The sequence below is a fragment of the Anguilla anguilla genome, chromosome 9 (genome assembly GCF_013347855.1).
Source record: "Anguilla anguilla isolate fAngAng1 chromosome 9, fAngAng1.pri, whole genome shotgun sequence".
Taxonomy (NCBI): Eukaryota; Metazoa; Chordata; class Actinopteri; order Anguilliformes; family Anguillidae; genus Anguilla; species Anguilla anguilla.
Genome location: NC_049209.1, coordinates 34,458,060 through 34,478,743, shown reverse-complemented (window position 1 = coordinate 34,478,743; position 20,684 = coordinate 34,458,060). Strand labels below are relative to the sequence as shown.

The following is a 20,684-nucleotide window of genomic DNA, read 5'->3' as shown; positions in this document are numbered from 1 at the left end:
AATAGTTGATGCTGTTCCGTGGAAATCAATGGATATTGGATACCCAGGGAAAAAATGAAAGCACACAAATAAACTTTTACTAAATCTCTTGTTTTTTTTTTTTAGTTGCAATTACAGCTTTGAGTCTTGGGCATGCCTGTGAGCTTTCCATTTAGATTTAGAATTTTTTTGCCCATTCCTCCATCCCAATTTGCCCCAAATGTACCAGGTTAGACCGCATCGATGGACAACAGTTTTCAGGTTATACCATAGATTTCCATTGGTGATTAAGTCTGGGCTTGGCAGGACCAGTCCAAAATACTGTAATACTAGTAATACTTGTAAATCTTCACCCTAAATGCAGATCTCTAGTGGACTGAAGCGGGTTCACCTCAGAGATTTGCCTGTATGTCTTCGTCCAGCTTGTCCATGAAGGTGACAACTTCCCAGTTGTTCGTGCTGAAAAGCAGCCCAACAGCATGATGTTGCTACAGCCGTGCTTGAAGGAAGAGATGGTGTTAGCAGGCTGAAGGCCTGGGTTTGGTTTGCAACAAACGTAGCGCTTTGCTTTCTGGCTAAAGAGCTCAGTCTTCTTCCGAAAGGTTCGTTGGGTTCTGCCACATGGCTTCTGGGAAACTGCAGGTGTGACTAAAGTTCGCCGCTCTGCGAGATGAGATTGTATCTGTGAAGGGCTGAGGAGATTGTTGATCACTGGACAGTTTCTCCCATTTCAGCCAATGAGCTCTGCAGCTCTGTCAGTGTTGTAGCTGGCTTCTTAGTCACTTCTATGACAATTGCCCTTCTTGTCTGGTTCCTCAGTTTTGTAGGATGGCCTGATCTTGGTAACGTCTGGGTTAAAACATATTTTGAACATTTCAATACAGTGGACTTAATGCTGCTCCTTGGAAAGAGCAAAGCTTTGCCAGACTTCTTATGAACTTCTCCAGCTTTTTACCCCCTAACAAATTAATCTCAAAGTTCCACAGGCAGTTCCTTGATCAGCATGACAAATCTGTTTTGAGTGATCACTGATCAGAAGTACTCTAATATTTGTTATATTGATCAGAAGTATTCTAGTATTTGATCATTGAAGTAGTCTTATTTTTGATCAGGGCAGCTCAAACACAGTGATACACCTACTTAAAACTCCTTTCACAATAACATTCAGATCTCACAAAAGTTTTATCTGAAAAACGTTTGTAATTTCACCTCTTGACTTCACAAAACCCTGGTGAAACTCACAACATTTCCAGGTTTTATGAGCCTCACATTGTGTAGCCCATTCCTATTGCTGCAGTGATAACTGAATAACTGGGGCTGTGTGGCTCACTCAGAGGTGGATCTGCACTGTATCACACATTCAGCTCCTCTTTATTTCTTATAGTAGCATTTATAACGGTTGTCACAGAGCACTTCACACTGAAGATTTCCTACAGGAAAGTAAAAAAACCCCTTTTGAGCCTGTGTGGGAAAAAATGTAATGTTGCGCTAAACTGTTAAATTATTAGATAAACAGAGTTGAAGTTTAACGCACTAAACACAAAATTGGGGAACCAGATGGGGAACTAAACAAGAGTTCCCTAAGAACTGTTACCCCAGTGATAAAATTTGAATAGATGACTGAAAATGTTTATATCAGTTTAGTCCCTCAGTTCAGACCCCAGAAAGGAGTCATGGTGGTCCCTTACAGGGACTGGCTCCATACTGTAGATTGACATTAATATTGAGGCAACTGTTGGGCACTTTCACATTTCAAACAGCTTGAAATCCTCTTGGGGTTGCCTGGTTCATGTGCGCACCTGTAACCCTTATGTTCGGTTTGGGTCAAATTGAACAGTTTGAAAGTTTTAGTAAAAGAGGAATGACACTTTTGAAAGATGTATTTCATAACCAGCGGCTAAGCAAGTGTAAATTTGTTTCTTGTTTGGTGTTTCTATTTGTTGTTCATCATCTGTATTTGCTTCATGTCTTTTTTCCTATAAGGCTTCTTTGAATATAATTAGATAAAGACAAAAAATAAATGATAATGTCGTTCAAAATAATAAATATCACTAATCTGCTGCATGAAAACCTTGTTTCATTTGAATGTTTCACAGATAAACGTGATTTATGTACCCCATGCCTTCATTATAGTGGATTTATATAAATCACATCTGTACCACAAGAAGTAAATGACAGTTTAATTGTTAACTGTGATCTAACAGGTAAATTGCAACCATTAACCATATAAATTGTTTGGAATTGAGATAAATACATATTGAGTATTTTTGCATACATTTTATTTCTGTGTTGCTTTAATGTCCTGGTTATATTTGACCCAGGCTAACAGTGACGCCTTTAAGTATGGACCATGGATTATACCCACAACAAGCACCCTCACTACATCAATCCACACTGATCAGTGCAGGGTTAGGGGTCATACCTTTATGTCTGAGTGACAGTTGAGATCAAGTTTCCTGCAGCACTGAGCTCATTGCCCATTGTGCATCTGTCTCAGAACATTTGCTTTATTTGCAGACATACAATGCTTGTATGAGGCTGTGCGGTGAATCTCAGACATTCATCCTCAAACCTATAATCTGTACAAGCCTTGTAGGGTGCCACTGCCGATAAACCAGAGGACAACAAAAGAAAAGGTTTTGTTATTGTAATGAAAAGTATGTAAGCAGTGGATGTTTTAGTTGTTACTTGGACTATACTCAAATGGGTCGTTTCAGGACACACACATTCACATTTTGCAGTGATGCACTTTTCTCATAATGGGTTGAAAAGAGGCTCTAAAAACTTTGCTGTGTAGTTTCCCTGTGCCAAAAGATATGATTTTTGGATTGGCAAGAAAAATAATGGGGTTGCAAGGGCAGATCTGCCATCAGAACTACAATTCCCGTCGATCAGTTGTGTTCGTTTTGGTCAGAAATATCCTCGACCGCACACATCGCTTGCTCGCTAGTAGGTTGCGCACTTTCAATGAATTTTGCAACATGCAAATAAATTTTCCACTTGTCTGTTGCAGTGAACGCATAATATTGGCTGACAGAAGAGGTAAAATCGTTTTTTTTAGCCTGTAAGGCAGGACGTAGAGGTTGCGGCGACACAAATGTAAAACAGCGGTGCATTTTCTTATCCATTTATTTCCCCAGTCACTATAACAGTGGTGCCAACTGTGAGATAAACATTGTTAAACATTGTGCTGCGTTTTTCGTGGCTCAAATTCACTTGGATTCACTTTTTAATATAAATACAAATAGGCGGTGCTTGTGGGTGGGAATTTGTGACAGACTCGTGAACGGCCAATCGTGTTAAAAGGACTCCGTTTCCTCGCGTTAAATCGCAATACCCCACCGCCCAAGAGATCCTGGTAAACCTAACTTGACGTTGCGTGATCGTACATGACAAACATTCAAGATAGCCAATCAGTGGTCAGAATTTTATTTGATTGGCCAATAGTCATCATAAAACTTGACTAGAGGTGGGCTTTACAGAAATGTTACGTAGTGTGTTTGGTTGTTAGAAAGTTAATGGCTGGGGGGAAAGAGATTCTCTTCTCGCTTCAGGAGAGTTTGAGGATTTTCTGAAGTGAAAACATCATAATTTAAAACTGTATTACCCCAAAGCAAGTTTAGGACAATATTACATTTGTTAATATACATAATATTTAGGAAAGTATGCAGGATGCAGTAGCCGGGACAGCAATGCTGACGGACGGCTTCGAGGACGAGATTGACTCGGTGACTCCGCGCTCCCCTGCGGTAGGGATGGGGGTTGGAGCCACACCAGGAGCCGGACTCGGGGGCCTAGGGATTGGTGTCGGAGGAAAAAAAGTTCGCTTATTCGGCGAGGCGGGTGGGTCCGCAACAGACAGGCTGGATTTTAAACTCGCTGCGGCTGCAGTGCTTTCCTCCGGCCCTGGATCCGGCAGCGACGAAGATGAGGTTTCTGAGGTAACGTTAAGCCTAGCTAGCTAGACAAGATCGTATTTAGTCAGCCAGCAAGCTAACTCCGTCCCTCCCTCCCCGATGCAATTTCACAAAACAAACACATTTTAAGCCCAATATGTGTCATGGCAACCATATACCCCATACATTGTATTATTTTGGAACAGTATTGAGTGTACACACGGACATATTTTTAGAATTAGCTACAATATGCAATGTTTTATTTACGGCGAAGGCTGCAAGGCCTAGCTAGTAGTTGCAGCGCATCGCAGCAGTGCTCTCACATTTAGCCACAACTTTGCTGTTTTTTAGGCAGCCAGTCGCAATGCCTGCCAGCCACGGTTGTTGGCAAGCACGTCCCAGTTAGCACATTTTAAAACGTTAGACGTATGTCACCCTGCAGACACCACAGGTATTCGATTTATCTCCTTACCCTTGTTTGCTGTCAAGTGTTGATAGCAAGCTAGTTCACCAAGTAAAACAGGCGGACGAAGACTTGCCTAACTAACGTTAGCTATTTGCTAGGCGTCATGGGTTCTCAGAAGATTGGCTGATTACGAAGTCCAACCATTTCTCCTACGCGTCAGGGCCCTGGGGATATTATCAATATCCTTCGTTGGACATTGCTAAGACGCTAAGCTGGGTCGGTCGGTCTCGGCTCGTTCTCCCAGTTTAAGCACCGTTATAAACAAAAGGTTCGCTGTTTTCGTGTCATTTGCCTTGGTTCTGTCACAACGCCTTCTGTCCTCGCTTGGACATTTACCCGACAGGGCAACCCGTGCCGACCATGTAGCCGACAGCTGTGACGAACCCTCGTCCCCAGGAAAATGTGTTTGCGTATGAGTTTAGCAAGCCAGCCATGTATGCACAGGTGGTGGGTACGAAGCTAGCTTTGCACGTCGTCTCTCCAGTGTCTTTAGGGTTTAACTGCAGGTTTCTTAACGTCTTAATAATCTGTTACAATCTTTGGCTTCCCCTTAAAATTGCCCAACTAACATATGACTAGTTTCAGTTGCAGGTAAATAATTAATGTGTGGGTTTAAAGCTTAGTCATCATCGCTGTGAATGTGTGGTTTTTCTGTCAGATGTACTGGAACTGGCCTGGCACGTTGTCAGACAGTGAGACCTCTGTCCTGCGTGTAAACACCGGGCTCTCAACTCCCATGAATTCGCAGGTCTCACCCAGCCGGATACTGTTCTCGGCTCCAGTTGTTTCCCTCACTACCTTGTTTGAATCACTGCTTAATGTCTTTTAAACGCCCTTTGAAATCGCAATTTCCTCTTCCTTACAAAGCAACGGATCCTGCAAGTTTAGCAGTCGTAATTTTCTTTTTTTAATGCTGTGATGAAATGGGTCCTAATTACACGAAGAGCCAAATCTAGGTTTTTCATGTGTGTAATTACAAGACCATCACTTTGAATGAGCGTTCTCCTCGACCTTAACTGTTTAAAAAAAAAAAAAAACAAAAAAAAAACACAATCACTTAGGAATAATGTGGGAATAACACAAAAATAGAAGGCTAAGTTCACTGTGTCCCACATAAATTGGTTTAAATGTATGTCTGAACTTGTACAGAAGGACCTATGGCACCAGGTAATTTGTAGACAAAGCGGTCTCAGTTGAGAGAGGTCGGGCAGATGCTTGGGGCGGTCTCTGCTTCTCTTTCTGCCGGGCATGGGTGTGACCGCGGCCTTTTATAGCTCTCAGAGGGTGGCACTTTTCTCCCTGGTGTAGACTGTTTGACCAGAATGGGGAGAGATCAGGATGTAGCCTTTGGGATAGCCTGGCACATCTGCCACCCATGCCTGCAACGCTAGGCCCCAGACGTACACATGGGATCTGCCAAGGACCTCGCCATGGTTCTGCAGTCCAGACGGTCCTCAGAGGCGCTACGTCTTTCCGCGTGTTGACCAGGAACAGATATATTCTGCACGTGATTGGCACAAAGAGGAAAAAATGCCCAGGTTCTGTGCTGAGTGGGCACAGAGTCTCACCCAGGTTCTGCAGGAAAACACACCCAGCTCCATACCCAGCACGTGCCAGGAGCGATTTGCTCAGTTTCCACTCCGTAAAGTGGCCACAAATTCCATTATCTTGGGTTCCACCCCTGTTGGCGTGGTCTGAGAAATGAAAAGCCTAAAGTTGCATTAATTCTTTGCAGGGTGCCGGTTTGCACGGATGACATATGACCTGCAAATGCTGGTGATCGTACCACGTTTGGAAATGCACCCGCTGGGTTCAGTGTACACTTGTGTTCAGTGCTGTTGAACCACTTCAGGGAACCAAGGAGCTACCAGAGAAACGCAGGCCAGTTTGCTGAGTGGACGTACCTTTGGAACATAAACGCAGGGAATGAGGTGTTCCGCGTATCACGTGCCAGCATCCTGCCCACAGTGTGCAGATCCAGGACGCTCGGAGCCGTGGGCCAAGCACTTTCGCTCGGGTTGCAGGGTTGTCGTCACGCGCCAGACCAGCCACTTCTCCTTTTGGATCTCTTGGAAGCCCAGAAGTGCCTCATAGGGAGGGAAATGGGAAGGAAGTGATGTCAGAAGCCCATGGTGTTCCAGAAATTCAGGGAACTGGAGCGGCCAGTCGGCATGAGTGACAGGCGGTGGGTTTGAGGAGACTGGTCATCCCGCTGTAAGGGGTATAATAATCCATAGCGCTTAGGCCTCATACACATGCATACACATTGATATCCGCAGTAGTAGTAATGTGGCTGGTCTCCAGGATTGAGTGCAGACAAAACCTTAACATAAATGGGCATTCTTCCTTTCTGCCTTGTGGGCCTCCAGTTGAGCTCTCACTGGGGAGACGACTTTACCAGCAAGCCTTAATAATTGGTTCGTTTGGCGCATGGCAAATATGTGGTGACAGTCATTGCGAGTGACTGGACCCTGAGCCAAGGCGATGCAGGGCGATGCTGTGGGTTTGACCCGCCTCCTGCGGCGTGTAATGGGCTCAGTGTCTCTGCGGGTCACGTCAGAAGGCAGTGACACGGGCATGGTTTACACGGGAACAGTAGTAACTTTGAGCCGGCATTACGCACAGCTGAAAAATAAGCTGTTTGGGGTTTGGCGACAGGGAACAAATGTTGCATTGTAATCTTTCTACAGCCATTTAACTAGTGGTGTTAGGCACTTGGATCAGGTTTTACTTTAGGGGCAATTGTCCAACTAAAAGATTATCTGTTTGTCTTCAAACGCAAAGTCTTTCTGTTTTATAAGCAACTTGTGTGTTGCTTTAAAAAAAAAAAAAAAAAAAAAAAACCTGACCTGTGATCTGACCATTTTCTCTTAGTATACACACAAGCATGTAGCGCATACAGGATTGTGCCTGTACATAATATTCAGTGGAACAACAGGATTATGGGTATGCATATAACCTTCAGAAGAGCAGGGCTGTTGTTGTGTATATAACCTGCAGTATAACAGTGGGATTGTGGGTGACGTGTGTATATAACCTGTAGAACAGCTGGATTGTGGTTGTGTATATACCCTTCAGTACCACAGTGGGATAGTGGGTGTGTATATAACCTTCAGTAGAACAGTGGGATTTTGTGTGTGTATAATCTTCAATAGAACAGTGGGATTATGGGTGTGTATATAACCTTCAGAAGAGCAGCAGGATTATGGGTGTGTGTATATAGCGTTCAGTAGAACAGTGGGATTTTTGGTGTGTATATAACCTTCAGAAGAACAGCAGGATTATGGGTGTGTGTATATAGCGTTCAGTAGAACAGTGGGATTATGGGTGTGTATATACCCTCCAGATGAAGATCAGGACTGTCGGTGTGTATGTAGCTAACTTTCAGTAGAACAGGGTTATTATGGCTGTGTACATAACCTGCAGTGTAAAAGGGGGATTGTATGGGTGTGTAGTGTTCAGTGTAAATGTGGGTGACATTGTGGGTATTTCTACAATCTTCTGGAGAACGACAGGCTTTTTGTTGTGTGTTGAGCCTTTGGTAGACAGGGTGTGCGTGCGTGCGTGTGTGTGTGTGTGCGTGCGTGCGTGTCATTCAGCAGAGCAGCAGGGTTGTTTTTATTTACTGTGTTCCATAGAATATATTGTGTGTGTGTGTGTGTACTCTGTAGAACAACCAGACTGTTTATTTACAGTGTTCTGAAGAATAGTGTGTGTGTGCTTCTGCGCATGTGTGTGTAGCGTTCATTGGGAGTAGGGCTGAGGTGGTTCTCATCTGTTCTTGTTTGAGGGAAGTCTGCAGTGGCAGCTGCGATGGAGTGAATGTGATAGCAGAAAGGAGGAGGAGGGAAAGGTTAGAAAGCCGCTGTTAATTCTCTGTATCTCCTTCTGAAAGGCCGTTCTCTTATCGACTCGCATTCTACATTTTTCTGTCAATTTTGCTCTCGCGTGTCTTGATGGATCTCTGCTGGAATATGAGGCAGAACATGCATTGTTTTGAGGTCCAGCTGACAGCTGTGGGTTGCTACACACCGCCAGTCTTCTCCTGTCTCCAGAGTGAGCATGTGCAGTGGCCACCTGTGCACCCTGGGAACTGTAGTTTCAATGGTGCCGTTTGTTGTCAGTTATGCCTGCCCTTTGAGGACCAGTGGAACTACAACCCCCACAGTTCATTGTGTGATGCATTCCTTTTGTAAACATTCCTCAGTTATGCAGTGTGCCATTAGCAGTTGCTGTTTGCATGTGTGTTGGAGAATGTTTGTCTGTGTCCATTTAATTTACTCACAGCAGTTGTACCAAGATATATTAAATAAAGCTGTAGAATTAAAGGCGGTTAACTGTGTCTTCTGCTTGTGCTGCTTTTGGGAATCCAAACTATGGAAACCAACCTTTTCCAGGCTGCCTGATTATTAGATATCGTTTTTTTTAAGAGGGGGCGGGGGGTTACTCTTACAGTTTCAGTGAAATTGTTGTAATTTCTCTGAGTGGCTTTATTTAAAAAAAAAAAAAAAAAAAATTAATATACATATATAATATTCCATTCCCGAAATACTAGAGGTCTTCTTGCTTAGGCCAGCAGTTCTGAACTGGAGGTACCCAAAGTGCCGTTGTGGCGTACCTGTGGAACATGAGGAAAATTAAGAATGGAGGCTGTGGAATGTGCCTTATGGGACACATCCTACGTTCATCAGTATTGATTTAGCATCGAGCTTTGGACATCTGCATTAAATGAGTGATTCAGTTTACAATAAGATGAGTAGTAATATGACTGAGTCATCTTTGAGGTGGGTTGTTTGATGACTCGTACTGAGGTGACAATGTATGTGGCCTGAAAGTGGCCCTGATCCACTGCTTTGGTCAGAAGCAGCTGTATAACTGCTCTGTAGCTCATTATTCAGACCTACTCTTGTGTGCGTGTGTTAGCATGGGCCCCTGAAAAATTTTAACCTTGAACGGTGCTTGAATTTTACTGATAAGATGAAATGATAATGCTTGAATTTTGAATTTTGTACATACTGCAAACTGTACATCCAAAACATCTTCATGTCTTACTCTGTTACGCATGCGAGACAACAAAAATAAGACCAATTCCATTTGAGGGTTGTGTCACTCGAAAGTTATGGTGTCGTCTCCAAAGACCTGCAAACGTGTATTTTTTTTATTGTTTTTTTTTTTTTAATTCAAGTTATCGGTTATTCTATAGGCAATATCTGTGAAGTTGATGGTGGGCGCATTATTTTTTACGCGCGGAAAAACTGCCAAAACGTGGGAAAGAACTATAAATGCAGATATTCAGAGTTCTTTTTAAAATCTATTTTAAATAGAAATACGCCTTGCGCGGTTCTTATATGTAATGGTTTTTTTTCTTCATGCCGTCACTGGTCAGAACTCTCTGGAGGCGGCACAAAATTTGATTGAGGCGGCTTCCTGAAAATTCTCTACACAGGAACAACCCTGTCAATTAGCTGCATAAATTCACAAATATAAACGAATAGAATTCATCGCATCTTACCATTATCATATATGCCTTCATCTTTGAAATCACAATACCCCAATATTTAGGCTACATGTTATTTATCAGAAAATGCCTTAATGTTAGTTGATCAAGCTCAGCGTATTTAGAGAAGCTGAACATCTGATTAATTTTACGAATCTTTGTTTATCAATCATGTTACTGTTTTTTTGTTTTGAATATTAAACAACATATCTTTGTGTCATCCAAACCTATAAAAAAATTACAATTTTTTGAACATATTCACTTCCAGTCCAGTTACAGCTAGCCTACATCTAACCTCTTGGCTGCTTAAAAAAACGATATCATCCTGAAGATTGTAGAAAGAAGGGCAAAACAGAAAATTTAGATTTGAGGGAATGTGACCTTTGACCTAACATAAATTTTCTTTTTAAGGAAAGCATGAGAGCAACATGCAGCTCATATCATGAATGAAGATCGCTCTTGAAGTGACTGTGTCTTCATGTTTTCAGCGCGATGTCTGATACAGAACAGATGTAGGTGCGTCCCCCCCCACCCCCCCACCCCCCACCCCCCTTACAGATTCCTCAGACAGCTGAGCCCTTTCCTGGCTCAAATGGCTTGTAATCATATTTGAAGTGTTATTTAAACAGCCGTCTCGGTTACTTTGGAGCAGAGAAAGAGAGCCCAGCGAAAGAGGCGCTGTCAGGTTAATCTATTTGCTTCCTGCCATTTTAATTTGTCTTTCGCACTTCTGGATGTTTATTTTAGCTGGGGGACCAGGTCGAGCCTCTTGCTTTTCAGCGTGCGGTGTGCAGCGTGCTGCGATGGCCGAGCCTCTCGCCATCGACCCCCTCGCGCAGGTCTAGCGCATGGTGTCTGACTCCAGCCCGGGAGGGCTGCAGCGTCTGCTGTGTTTTCAGTGCGTCTCAGCACTAGCCATTAATTCAAGTCTTTGATTGGCCAGTCCACACACCGTGTTCCCTAGGCCTTAATTGGCTGCTGATTGAAAGAAAACCACAAATACCTGCAGACGCTATGGCCCTCCAGCACTGTAGTTTGGCAGCCCTCAGCCTGGACACCAATGTGGGACCGGGGGGGGGGCTCTGGCTCTGGCTCTGTACCAGACTAGGGAGTCACTTGCACGTGAAATCATTAGGAACTGCTGGGGTAAATTACTTCCATGAATTACTCAGTCCGGCCATTACATTGTCCGGCCAGGACTGCAAACCGGACACGTTTGAGTAATTTTAAATGCGGACATTCCGGTCGAAAACCGGACATCTGCCAACTCTAGTCAGAGCCGGCACAGTCTGGAGTCAGAGCCGGCACAGTCTGGAGTCCACGCCAGACGGTGGGGCCCATCCCCTGCACTAGAACAGTGCCTTCTCTGGATAAGCCACCCAGCAGCCCCCTGGATGCACTGTTTTACAGCCCCGCCTCTGATTCCTCCGGGACGCAGTGGCTTTGCGGAGCGTGAGTTCGAGGAGGCCGCGCGTTAAGCACGCTGGCTGTTCCGCTCGTGGCCCTGCGTGGCTGCAGGTGGCCCCCGCTTGCCCCGGGAATGTGAGGGAGTCACTGCACTTACGAATTCACTGGAGTTCGTCTCCGCTCCCCCCCCCCCCCCCCCCCCCCCCCCCCCCCCCCGTCTGAGCCCGCGGAGGTATCCGGGCCCAAGTGCGGAATGCCGGCCCAGCGCTTTCTTGAACCGCTGCTTCGGAATGCTCAGCGCCTGCTCCCGCCGTGGACCAATGGGGTCGCGGCATGGCTGTGTGACATCACCAGCTGTGTGCTCTGCGGCTCGCTTGAAAGCATGCGGTTACAGTTGCCGTGGTAGGAATTCAGCTGTCTTGTTCGCACAGGTGCATTTTCATCAAATGTATTTTTCACGCCTTCATTCTGGGGCGCCAGTGTAGTATAATGGATATGGAGTTGGTCTTTTAACCTGAAGGTCACAGGCTCGATTCCCACTGCTGTTGTACCCTTGAGCAAGGTACTTAGCCTGCATTGCTTCAGTATATATCCAGCTGTATAAATGGATGCAATGTAAGAAGTTGTGTAAGTCGCTCTGGATAAGAGCATCTGCTAAATGCCTGTAATGGAGTAGTGCCCACAGGTCGAGCTCCATGTTGTCCACCAGAATAATTTACAACTCTAGATTCATCAGCAGCTGCATTTTTTGTGGCACTACTTTATGGAGAGTGTGTGAATTTATGTTCTGGAGGTTTGTTTGTATGTTTACATCCGAGAGGTTAATGGAGATTTTGTGTGCCGGTGGGCAGTCAGGTTTGTGCGTTTTTTGGGCATGGTTTATTTTTAAGGACTGTCAACCACAGGAAGTTGCGTGCTCATGTTTGCGCCTCAGTGTGAAAGTGGGGTAGGAGGACGCTGGTGTCCATACTGAACGGCAGCCTTTATATCTGATCATGATCACTGTTGTGTGACAGTGAGCTGCTGTCCCTCAAAGCCAGGGGGGGGGTCTCCTCTGGGGCAGAGCGACCTGCCCCGCTGACTCATGGGTAATTTCTGCTCTCGTGCCCCCTCGCGCTCCAGATTGGGGGGTGCGGTGAAGGAGTCTTGCTATTTATGAATGTGTCCTGGAACTGCAGGCCGATGTCACTGATGTCATGCAGGGACTTGTGTGTCTGTCAGCTTCCAGCTGAGAAGCCTGCCTGCCTGCCTGCCTGCCTGCCTACGTGCGTGCGTACGCGCGTGCGGCAAAATCATAGAGAAAAGGCTTGCTGTATCTAATTGCTTTGTGTACACAACAACAAACACACATGTACGTATAAATACATTACTGTAATCTTGTGTTCTGCATGAATAAAATATGTTTTCTGCTCTAGACTGTCATTAGTGTAACGAGTGTGTAGATGCGCGCTGACTTTTAAAGACGTAATTAGAGCGTGTGTGTCACAATATTTTATGTCATATTAAAAGGTAGTTGATAGTGGAGTAGTCGACACATTAATTACCATCACCAGAGAAACCTACACAGATTCCTCCAAGCCAAGAGACGAAGAGAAAATGAATGAATAGATGAGCGATTGCATCTGAAGAGGAATGTAGTCTTTAATTCCCTGCATATATTCCCAAGGTTTGTTTTCTTTGAGCCCTTAGCTCTCATTAACCTCTAAGTGAAATGTCCTTTTGATGGTAGCTATTTGTCGGGTCAAGTGGTGAGCAACATGTTTCGGCGCTCTTGACTAAATTAACGCGCAGACGTGACGAGCAGCAATTTTCGGGGGACAAGGGAGGACTCGCGTGTGCGTGCGCGCGTGTGTACGAGAGGTGAAGGTTTAGAAATACTCCCGGAACCACATGCAAACCGAATTTGCATCCAAACCGCTCTTCGTCATGTGACGTCGCACCGTGGCCAATAAAATGCAAATGATTCGCATGCAGCTTGGCCTTTCTGAGGCTAGGAGACGGTGCTGCTGTTTGTCAGCTGTGGGGGATAAATGCAGCGTTTAATGGTGCTCATTACATGGCTGAAATGTGTAATACGGGTCTGTGGTTACTGGTTACACACATTAGCCTCAGTAGCCTCTGTGTGAATCAGGCGATCCCAAGTGCTCCAGAACGGCTGTCAAACTGTGAAACGTTGTCTTTACACGCATGTCCAGGGCAGTGGGCAGCACGTAATGCTACTATGTCTATAGTGTGATTCACTCTTCGGTTCTGTGTGTGTGTGGAGGGTGGCAGCAGTTGGAAGAACTGTGTATGCAGGTATGATCTCTTAAGCCGCGTTTCCACCGCAGGAACTATACCCCGGAACTAGGAACCTTTTGAGGAACTCGGTGCGTTTCCACCGCAGGAACTAGGGTCTAAATTTAGTTCTGGGGGCTTTGTTTTACCCCCCAAAACGTTCCTGCTCGGGAGGTAGTACTTTCCGAAAGTACAGGAACCTTTTGGGTGGAGCTTGCAGCGCTGAACATTTCTGATTGGTCGAGTACTCGCAGCATTTGTGTTGTATTTATTTTCCGCCATTACCCGCCATGTTTGAAAACCAATTTATTTTCATAATAACTTCAAATCAAACTTGTACGTTATGCGGCGCAGTAGCCTAGTTTTGGTTATAGCCTGTCAACGTCTTGGAATTATAACGTGTGCTCTTCTGTTCTTTTCTTGCTTTAGTATTCGTTTTATAAAATGCTAAGCATTCGTGCTGGGACAGCATATTACGTAGGCTACCAAAACATTCAAACGGATTAATTCGGTTGCTGAATATTTTCTTCCGGATTTTCTTTGTTAGCCCGTTGTAATTGACTCAAAACGTTTGATACAGTTATGTGAGGTATGCGGTAGTTCTGCATAATTAACATTGATGATACAGTACAAGCAAACTGGAAATCACCATCCGCACTTTTTATCCGCGTAAACTAACAGGTTAATTCTAGTAATCTTCCCTTTAGCTTTTTCAGACTGCCGTAATTTTACTGACATTTTTCAATTCCACGAAAAGACCAGGAAGACTATGGACTAATTTATGGTGCATGGTTCGCATCTGGAGGGCACACTTCGCTGCTCGGCTAGCAGTAACTTCGAAGGAAAGCAAACGGTGGCTGTACCACTGCTAATTTACATTTTCACGCAAGTCCGAGTTTTCGTTCTATTCTTGTCATTTTGCCATTAGCCTATATGGAATTGACGACGAGAAAGTAATCAAACAGCAAATTGTTTACAACGTGTGCATGTTTTCTGCTGTTGTTGCCAGTTATACATATAAATGTGAATGCATTCTGTCGCTTCGGATGTCAAGACATGAAAGCGAATGTTCGCATAAAAACATAATGAATGTGTTTGAGAGGATATATGAAAATCAATAAATACAAAAGTAACCATATATAGTCATTGTTGGTAACCCGTTGTATAAGTGGAATAAACCCCTCCGGGCTGTCCCGGTTATTAGAAAACAATGTAGGCTACTTCGGTGGTAGTATGGGGTTACGGAAGAAATCATATGACAGACGGACCGACGACAACGTTGCTTTTTCATACGTCAGTGGGCTAATTTGCCTAATCTTCGCGGTACTTTAGACCCCGGTGGAAACGCAGACAACCATTGGCTGAAGGAACCTTTTAGTTCCTGGTAAAGTAGTTCCTGGGACTGAAAGTTCCGGGTAATTTCGGTGGAAACGCGGCTTTAGAGAGCATGGTTTGCAGGTTTGGTGTCAGAGGGAGAGAGAGTGTGTGTGTGAGAGAGAGTGAGAGAGAGATGCTGGTGATGTTATGTTGCTGCTCCAGGTCTCAGTGGTTGTGATGGAGTTCAGAATTGGAAACACCAGGAGGTTGTGATTGTAGCTGTGAAGCTGTGGTGGTAGACATTCTCTGGCACAGAGTGTCACTGTAGGCATGCTGACACACTGACACACACTGATGCTCTTGCGTTCTATCTCACGTGCACACCCATAGGCTGTGGCAGGGCTGTACGTTCCCACTGTCAGGAGATTGGCCGCAATGAAACGGCAGTCTAGGGTAAAGACAGTTGACCTACATTTCAGACAGCCTTGTAAGAAAAATGGTAAATATGTTCAGCAGTTATTGTATTTTTTTCTAAACTTCTCATGGTTTGAGGATGATTTAAAACCAACTCCTCCCTTATCTTCTTTCCATCTAGACTGTGATTATGCAACTCTCTCCTCTCTGTCTCACTCGATCACTCTCTGTCTCGCTCACTCTATCTGTCTCTGTCTCACTCGCTGTCTGTCTATATCAATCTCTGTGTCTCTCAGAGAGAGAGGGTGGAGGGAGAGAGAGAGAGAGGAAGGAAGGAAGGAGGGAAGGAGGGAAGGAAGGAAGGAACAGACCATACTGAAGCTTGGTTGGGATGACCTCAGATGAGCTTGAGTGGGTTTTTTTTTTTTGTACTACGACCCTACCGTCCTGTCGGAGCGAATCTCGTTAGCGCGCTCGCTAGCTCGAGTTCCGCTGCGGGCGCTGGGAACGGGGCGGAGCCAGAGGCGGTGCTCAGACGTGTGTGGTCCCGCCCCCACCCCCACCCCCCGCGCCGGCCCGCATGCACATACCTGCTGCTGCTGCAGAGGAGGTGCTGGGCCCCCCGGGGGGGGGGTCTGCCCACGCGCCAGTCCGGCGGCTGGCTGCAGCGCTATTTTCATGTATTTGTTCAGCGGGCGCTCTCATCCAGAGCGGCTCACGCTGCCGCTACAGAAGCAGCCTGACCGCAGGCATACGAGCCGATAGCCGAGCCGCAGGACATAGGAAACGCACAGGGCTGTGAAACTGTGGCACGGTGTTGGCATGAAACTAACAACGCTTAAACATCGCCATTCAATAGCAGACACAGCGCCTAACGATGGTCCGTAAGGGCAGCCTAACTCACATGGTCACGTGCGTATTATTATGTTACTATACATATTAGTACCATACGAGTGGTCTGTGTGGTAATGTGACCTCACGCCGCTAATGCACGCAGTGTGCGGCAGTGATCTGTAAGTTATGTTACCCAACACCGCGCTGACATACATGGGTTTGTTTGAATAGCATTCCAGCTATGCGGCCTTCACCTTGAAAGTGATCTATAAGCGTAACCTTACACTAACACACAGGTCATGTGTAAAATGATCTCTCTAATGTTTTCTCTGTTGATGGCGGGGATCGCTGCTGAACGCTGAGACGCGGGTAACCCAACACCGCCGTGTACGTCACGTCTAACGGTGATCTATAAACGTATCGGTGAAACCTTTCCTTTCTCTCCCTCTTCTTCTCTCTCCTTTAACGGCTCTCTCCTTTTCTTTCTCTGGAATATTAGCTCCCTCTTCCTCAGTCCGCCTGTTTCTGATAGGCTGCTGCCTCTGCTGTGTAAATATGAATGGATGTGAATGAACCTCGGCCCTAGGCAGGTCTGGGTAAACTCAAACCCTTCCCTTTAAACAAATGGCCCTCCGTCACGCTTCCAGAATGTTCTGGGACGTCGGTTTTCTCCAGCCGGCATTGTTTTTACCCATCATCCCTCAGGATAACTCAGGATGACACCGTGCGGCGTTTGGGGCGTTCAGTAAACGGTGCAGGCCGGTTCCGTGCGTTAAGACATCAGCTGGAGCGCTGATGACGGTTTCACTGGAGACTGCCGCCGGTGCGGTTAGCCACTAAGCGCCGATCCCAGCGCTTCTGCCAGTCGGTCGGCGGAGAGAGCTCCATTAGCTCCGCCTCCTCCGCCCCCGGGTCCGCGGCCCGGCTCCCGCCCCTACGCCGCCGGAGTTGGATGTGAACGCGGCGCGTGGAGTCGGATGTGAACGCGGCGCGTGGAGTCGGATGTGAACGCGGCGCGTGGGGGCATTAACGGTCACGGTGTGCTGCCTCACTCTGAGTTAACGTCTGAGAAATAGGGCTGCTGGGTATTATTCTCTGCGTTCTCCGTAAGCAGTGAGGTTGGGTGGGCTCTGCAGATGTGGAGCATGATCACATGCGTTTTGGCCCTGCAGATGTGGAGCATGAGAACGTGCGTTTTGGCCCTGCAGATGTGGAGCATGATCACATCCGTTTTGGCTCTGCAGATGTGGAGTATGATCACATGCGTTTTGGCCCTGCAGATGTGGAGCATGATCACAGGCGTTTTGGCCCGTCGGTACAGACGTGGCTCTTGGCTGTGTTGGGACATGCTGGCAGGCTCTGTGTGGAGCAGAATGCGCGTGTGATGGAGCTGGAGTACAGCCGCTAAACACCGTGATTTATAAAGCGTGACTCCTCCGCGCAGAATTCGGCCCCACCCCGCCCCAGGCCGGCGGCGGCCCGTCTCGGCCAGCGGAGCGTGTCTCTGAGCCCCGGTGGCGGCTTCTCTCCCGCGCTGCGCGAGAGGGAGAGGAGGGCGGAGTCACAGTGGAGAACCGCCTTGCCGGAGATCAGAAAGCAGGAGGGCGTGGGAGGTCCCTGGAGGAGAAGATACGCCGCTTTATTCCGCTAGGGGGATGGGTGGGGTCAGGTCGACCTATTTACCCGGGTTTCACCCCTCTGCTCTGCGCGCTTTTTGGCGGTAGGGGGCTCCGAAACCCGTGTCTATCTGGGCGGCGCTGGCCTGCGTCTTTCTGCAGTGACCGGGAGCGCCCCCCCCCCCCCCCCCCCCCCCCCCCCATCACACGTGTGGCTGTTCGCAGGGGCGAGCGTTTGCGTCCGCAGTGCACTGCGTCCACTTAGCGTACGCTCTGCTGCAGCCGTGCCCAGTCACGAGCCACGGAGAGTGTGCAGGACTTCAGTCCATCCAATCGCTACTCCGGCTGATTTCACGGATTAGTCCCGCCTCTCTGGTTGGAGGTATGCTATAATTGGTGAAATTTGAGGTCGAGTGATTGGTTGGAATTGAAGATCTGCATACCCTCCATGGCCCGTGATTGGACACCACTGCCCTGCTGTGTTCAGAGAGCTCTACAGTGCAGGAGAGCGTGGATAGCGCTCGCCTGATTTACATGAGTAATACTGCCGTACCAGGCTAGCTGCATTCCCAGACCGGCAAGCATGTAACGGCACTGGAGTGCTAATGCAAATCAGCTGCGCTGAGCTTGAGCCAAATTACAAAGCCTGAATATGTACACATTACATCTGTGACAAACCCTAAAAAGACTAACCTCGAACCATAAACAAACCCCAACCAGAGCAAATGGTAGGAGTGTTGGGGGTGGGTATGTTTGTGTCTGAAGGTTGACAGCAGTAGTGTTCTGACATGTTAGCTCTGCCCAGCTGTGATTGCTGTATGCAGGTCAGGAAACTAACTTTTTTTTTAATCCAGTGCCTGGTGCACCCATGAATTCTCCAGCCAATATAAATTTAACCGGACAACTAGATATTTAGAATAGAAGAGGACCTCCAAGGGATGGGTGGGTACCTGCCAAAGACAAACTTACCAGCCACAGGTGAATTTCACCTGCATTTGGATGGTGGCTGGTGTTAGGTTCCTACCCTGCCTGTATGGTAAATGTCCTATTGTGGCTGTCAGTAGCCGAATGCCCAGGGGTCCACAGTAGGACAGCGTTAGCCTTGGGGTTGGGTAGCTGATGTCATAGCTCCTCCTAATAGCTCAGCTGGAGCCACGTGTTATTGGTGGTCATAATATGCCTCCTCCTCTGATTGGCTCAAGCTGGATGGATGCAGTGCTGTGGGTGCTGTAAGATGTGAAGTGAGGGCTGGCTCTTGGGCAGATACAGGAGACGAGTGCTTAGCGACAGGCGTTTTTGAAAACACACAGTTGGAGACGTTAAGGGGGGGGGGTGAAGACTCCGCGGCTGAGGGTGATGTCATACGCTGCGGCTCCGCTCGTGTGCTCTGCAGAGACGCGCTCGCGCTGTTCCCGGATCAGCCTGTTCTGGATCAGCATGTTCTGGCTCCGCCTGCCGCTCGCTGGCTCTCTGGCTCCCTGGCTCTCGCGCTCCGGTAGCTGATGCTGAGAGATTATGTCTGTGCTCCAGCTTTCCAGCTCTGGATGTTCAGTGAGGCAAAAGTACAGCCTGTTTCCCCTGATCCCAACTGTACTGCACATACAGCCTTTTCCCACTGATTCGGCTGTACTGTAGAACAGGAGTACAGACTGTTTCCCCTGATCCCAACTGTACTGTACATACAGCCTGCTCTCACTGATTCGGCTGTACTGTAGAACAGGAGTACAGACTGTTTCCACTGATCCCAACTGTACTGTACATACAGCCTGCTCTCACTGATTCGGCTGTACTGTAGAACAGGAGTACAGACTGTTTCCCCTGATCCCAACTGTACTGTACATACTGCCTGTTCCCACTGATTCGGCTGTACTGTAGATTCAGGCTGTTTTCTCTGATTTCAGCTGTACTGTAAATTCAGCCTGTTTTCTCTGATTTCAGCTGTACTGTAGATTCAGGCTGTTTTCTCTGATTTCAGCTGTATTGTAGAACATGACTACACGATGTTTCGACTGATTCTAGCTGTGCTCTAGAACGGGACCACAGGGCATTTGGACTCAGTCCAGCTGTCCTGCAGAACCGTTAACTGCTTCTGGCTGTGCAACCCAGTACCTGCTCAGCTCCATATTCTTAACCGTGATTGTTCTTCCTACCATTGAAGATCTTGAAAGTGTTCATAGTGGGGCATGAGCAGATACAGCCCTGTGTAATGGATGCTCTTGGAATCACCATGTTGAGCCAGGGAGGGGCAGTTCCAGTCCTGGAGAGCCGGTGTGTTTGCAGGTTTTTGTTTCCTCCAGTTGCCCTGCCGAAATGAGGCAGCTGACTGTATACTCCAACACCGGCTCTCTCCTCCATTAGATCACCGTAAGGGTTTCATACAGGGACACAAGAACAGTCTTCGGGTGCATGAGCTTCTGAAGAAATGTAGCTAAAATATCAGACGTGTGAATGTTAGGGCTGGTTACGTAATGAAGGCCAGAAGTTGGCATGAAACCCGCGAGCAGATGTGGCCCTCGTTGCCCACCCCTGTGCAGAGCTGTGCAGAGGCTGGCAGTGCCAGCCGGTTGCTCTGTTGACTGGTTGGCGCTGCTGAAGGACGTCCTGCCGGCCTGCCAGTCCCGCCATGGCGCTCTGCCGCGCGGCTGAAAGCAGGTGTGGGGAGGTCAAGGTCGCGGGAGGGGGCGGGGGAAGGGGCGGGGCTAACGGCTGATCAGCTCATCTCTGCGCTTACTGTAATTCCGCCAGAGCTCAGGGCCTTAACGTTGCGCGGCCGCGCCCCTTCGTCGCCAGGCAACGAGGGGAGTGGGGGCGGAGCTGGGTCGGTGGGTCAGAGCGGCGTTGCTGACCCCCTTCACTCGCGCTTTGCTACGGCGCTGTGGGCAGTGACACTGTGACCTGACCTGGGCGCTGTCGCTGCTGAGCACTGAGTGTGTGTTGCTGTCGGTTGTCTGCAGTGCTGTGTTCGTGTGTGTGTGTGTGTG

At 47.4% G+C, this 20,684-nt stretch overlaps 1 protein-coding gene across 5 annotated transcripts in view; it reads left to right on the top strand.

Moving 5' to 3' along the window:
* Positions 1-3,461: 3,461 nt before the first annotated feature.
* Positions 3,462-20,684, top strand: part of ankhd1 (ankyrin repeat and KH domain containing 1) — a 57,010-nt gene continuing 39,787 nt past the window's right edge. For 3 of the 5 annotated variants that reach the window (XM_035432460.1, XM_035432456.1, XM_035432457.1), the window contains exon 1: positions 3,462-3,920. In XM_035432460.1, coding sequence (XP_035288351.1) covers positions 3,645-3,920 — 276 coding nt within the window. In that variant the 5' untranslated portion in view covers positions 3,462-3,644. The remainder of the gene's footprint in view (positions 3,921-20,684) is intronic. The other 2 variants (XM_035432459.1, XM_035432458.1) reach the window with 2 other exon arrangements.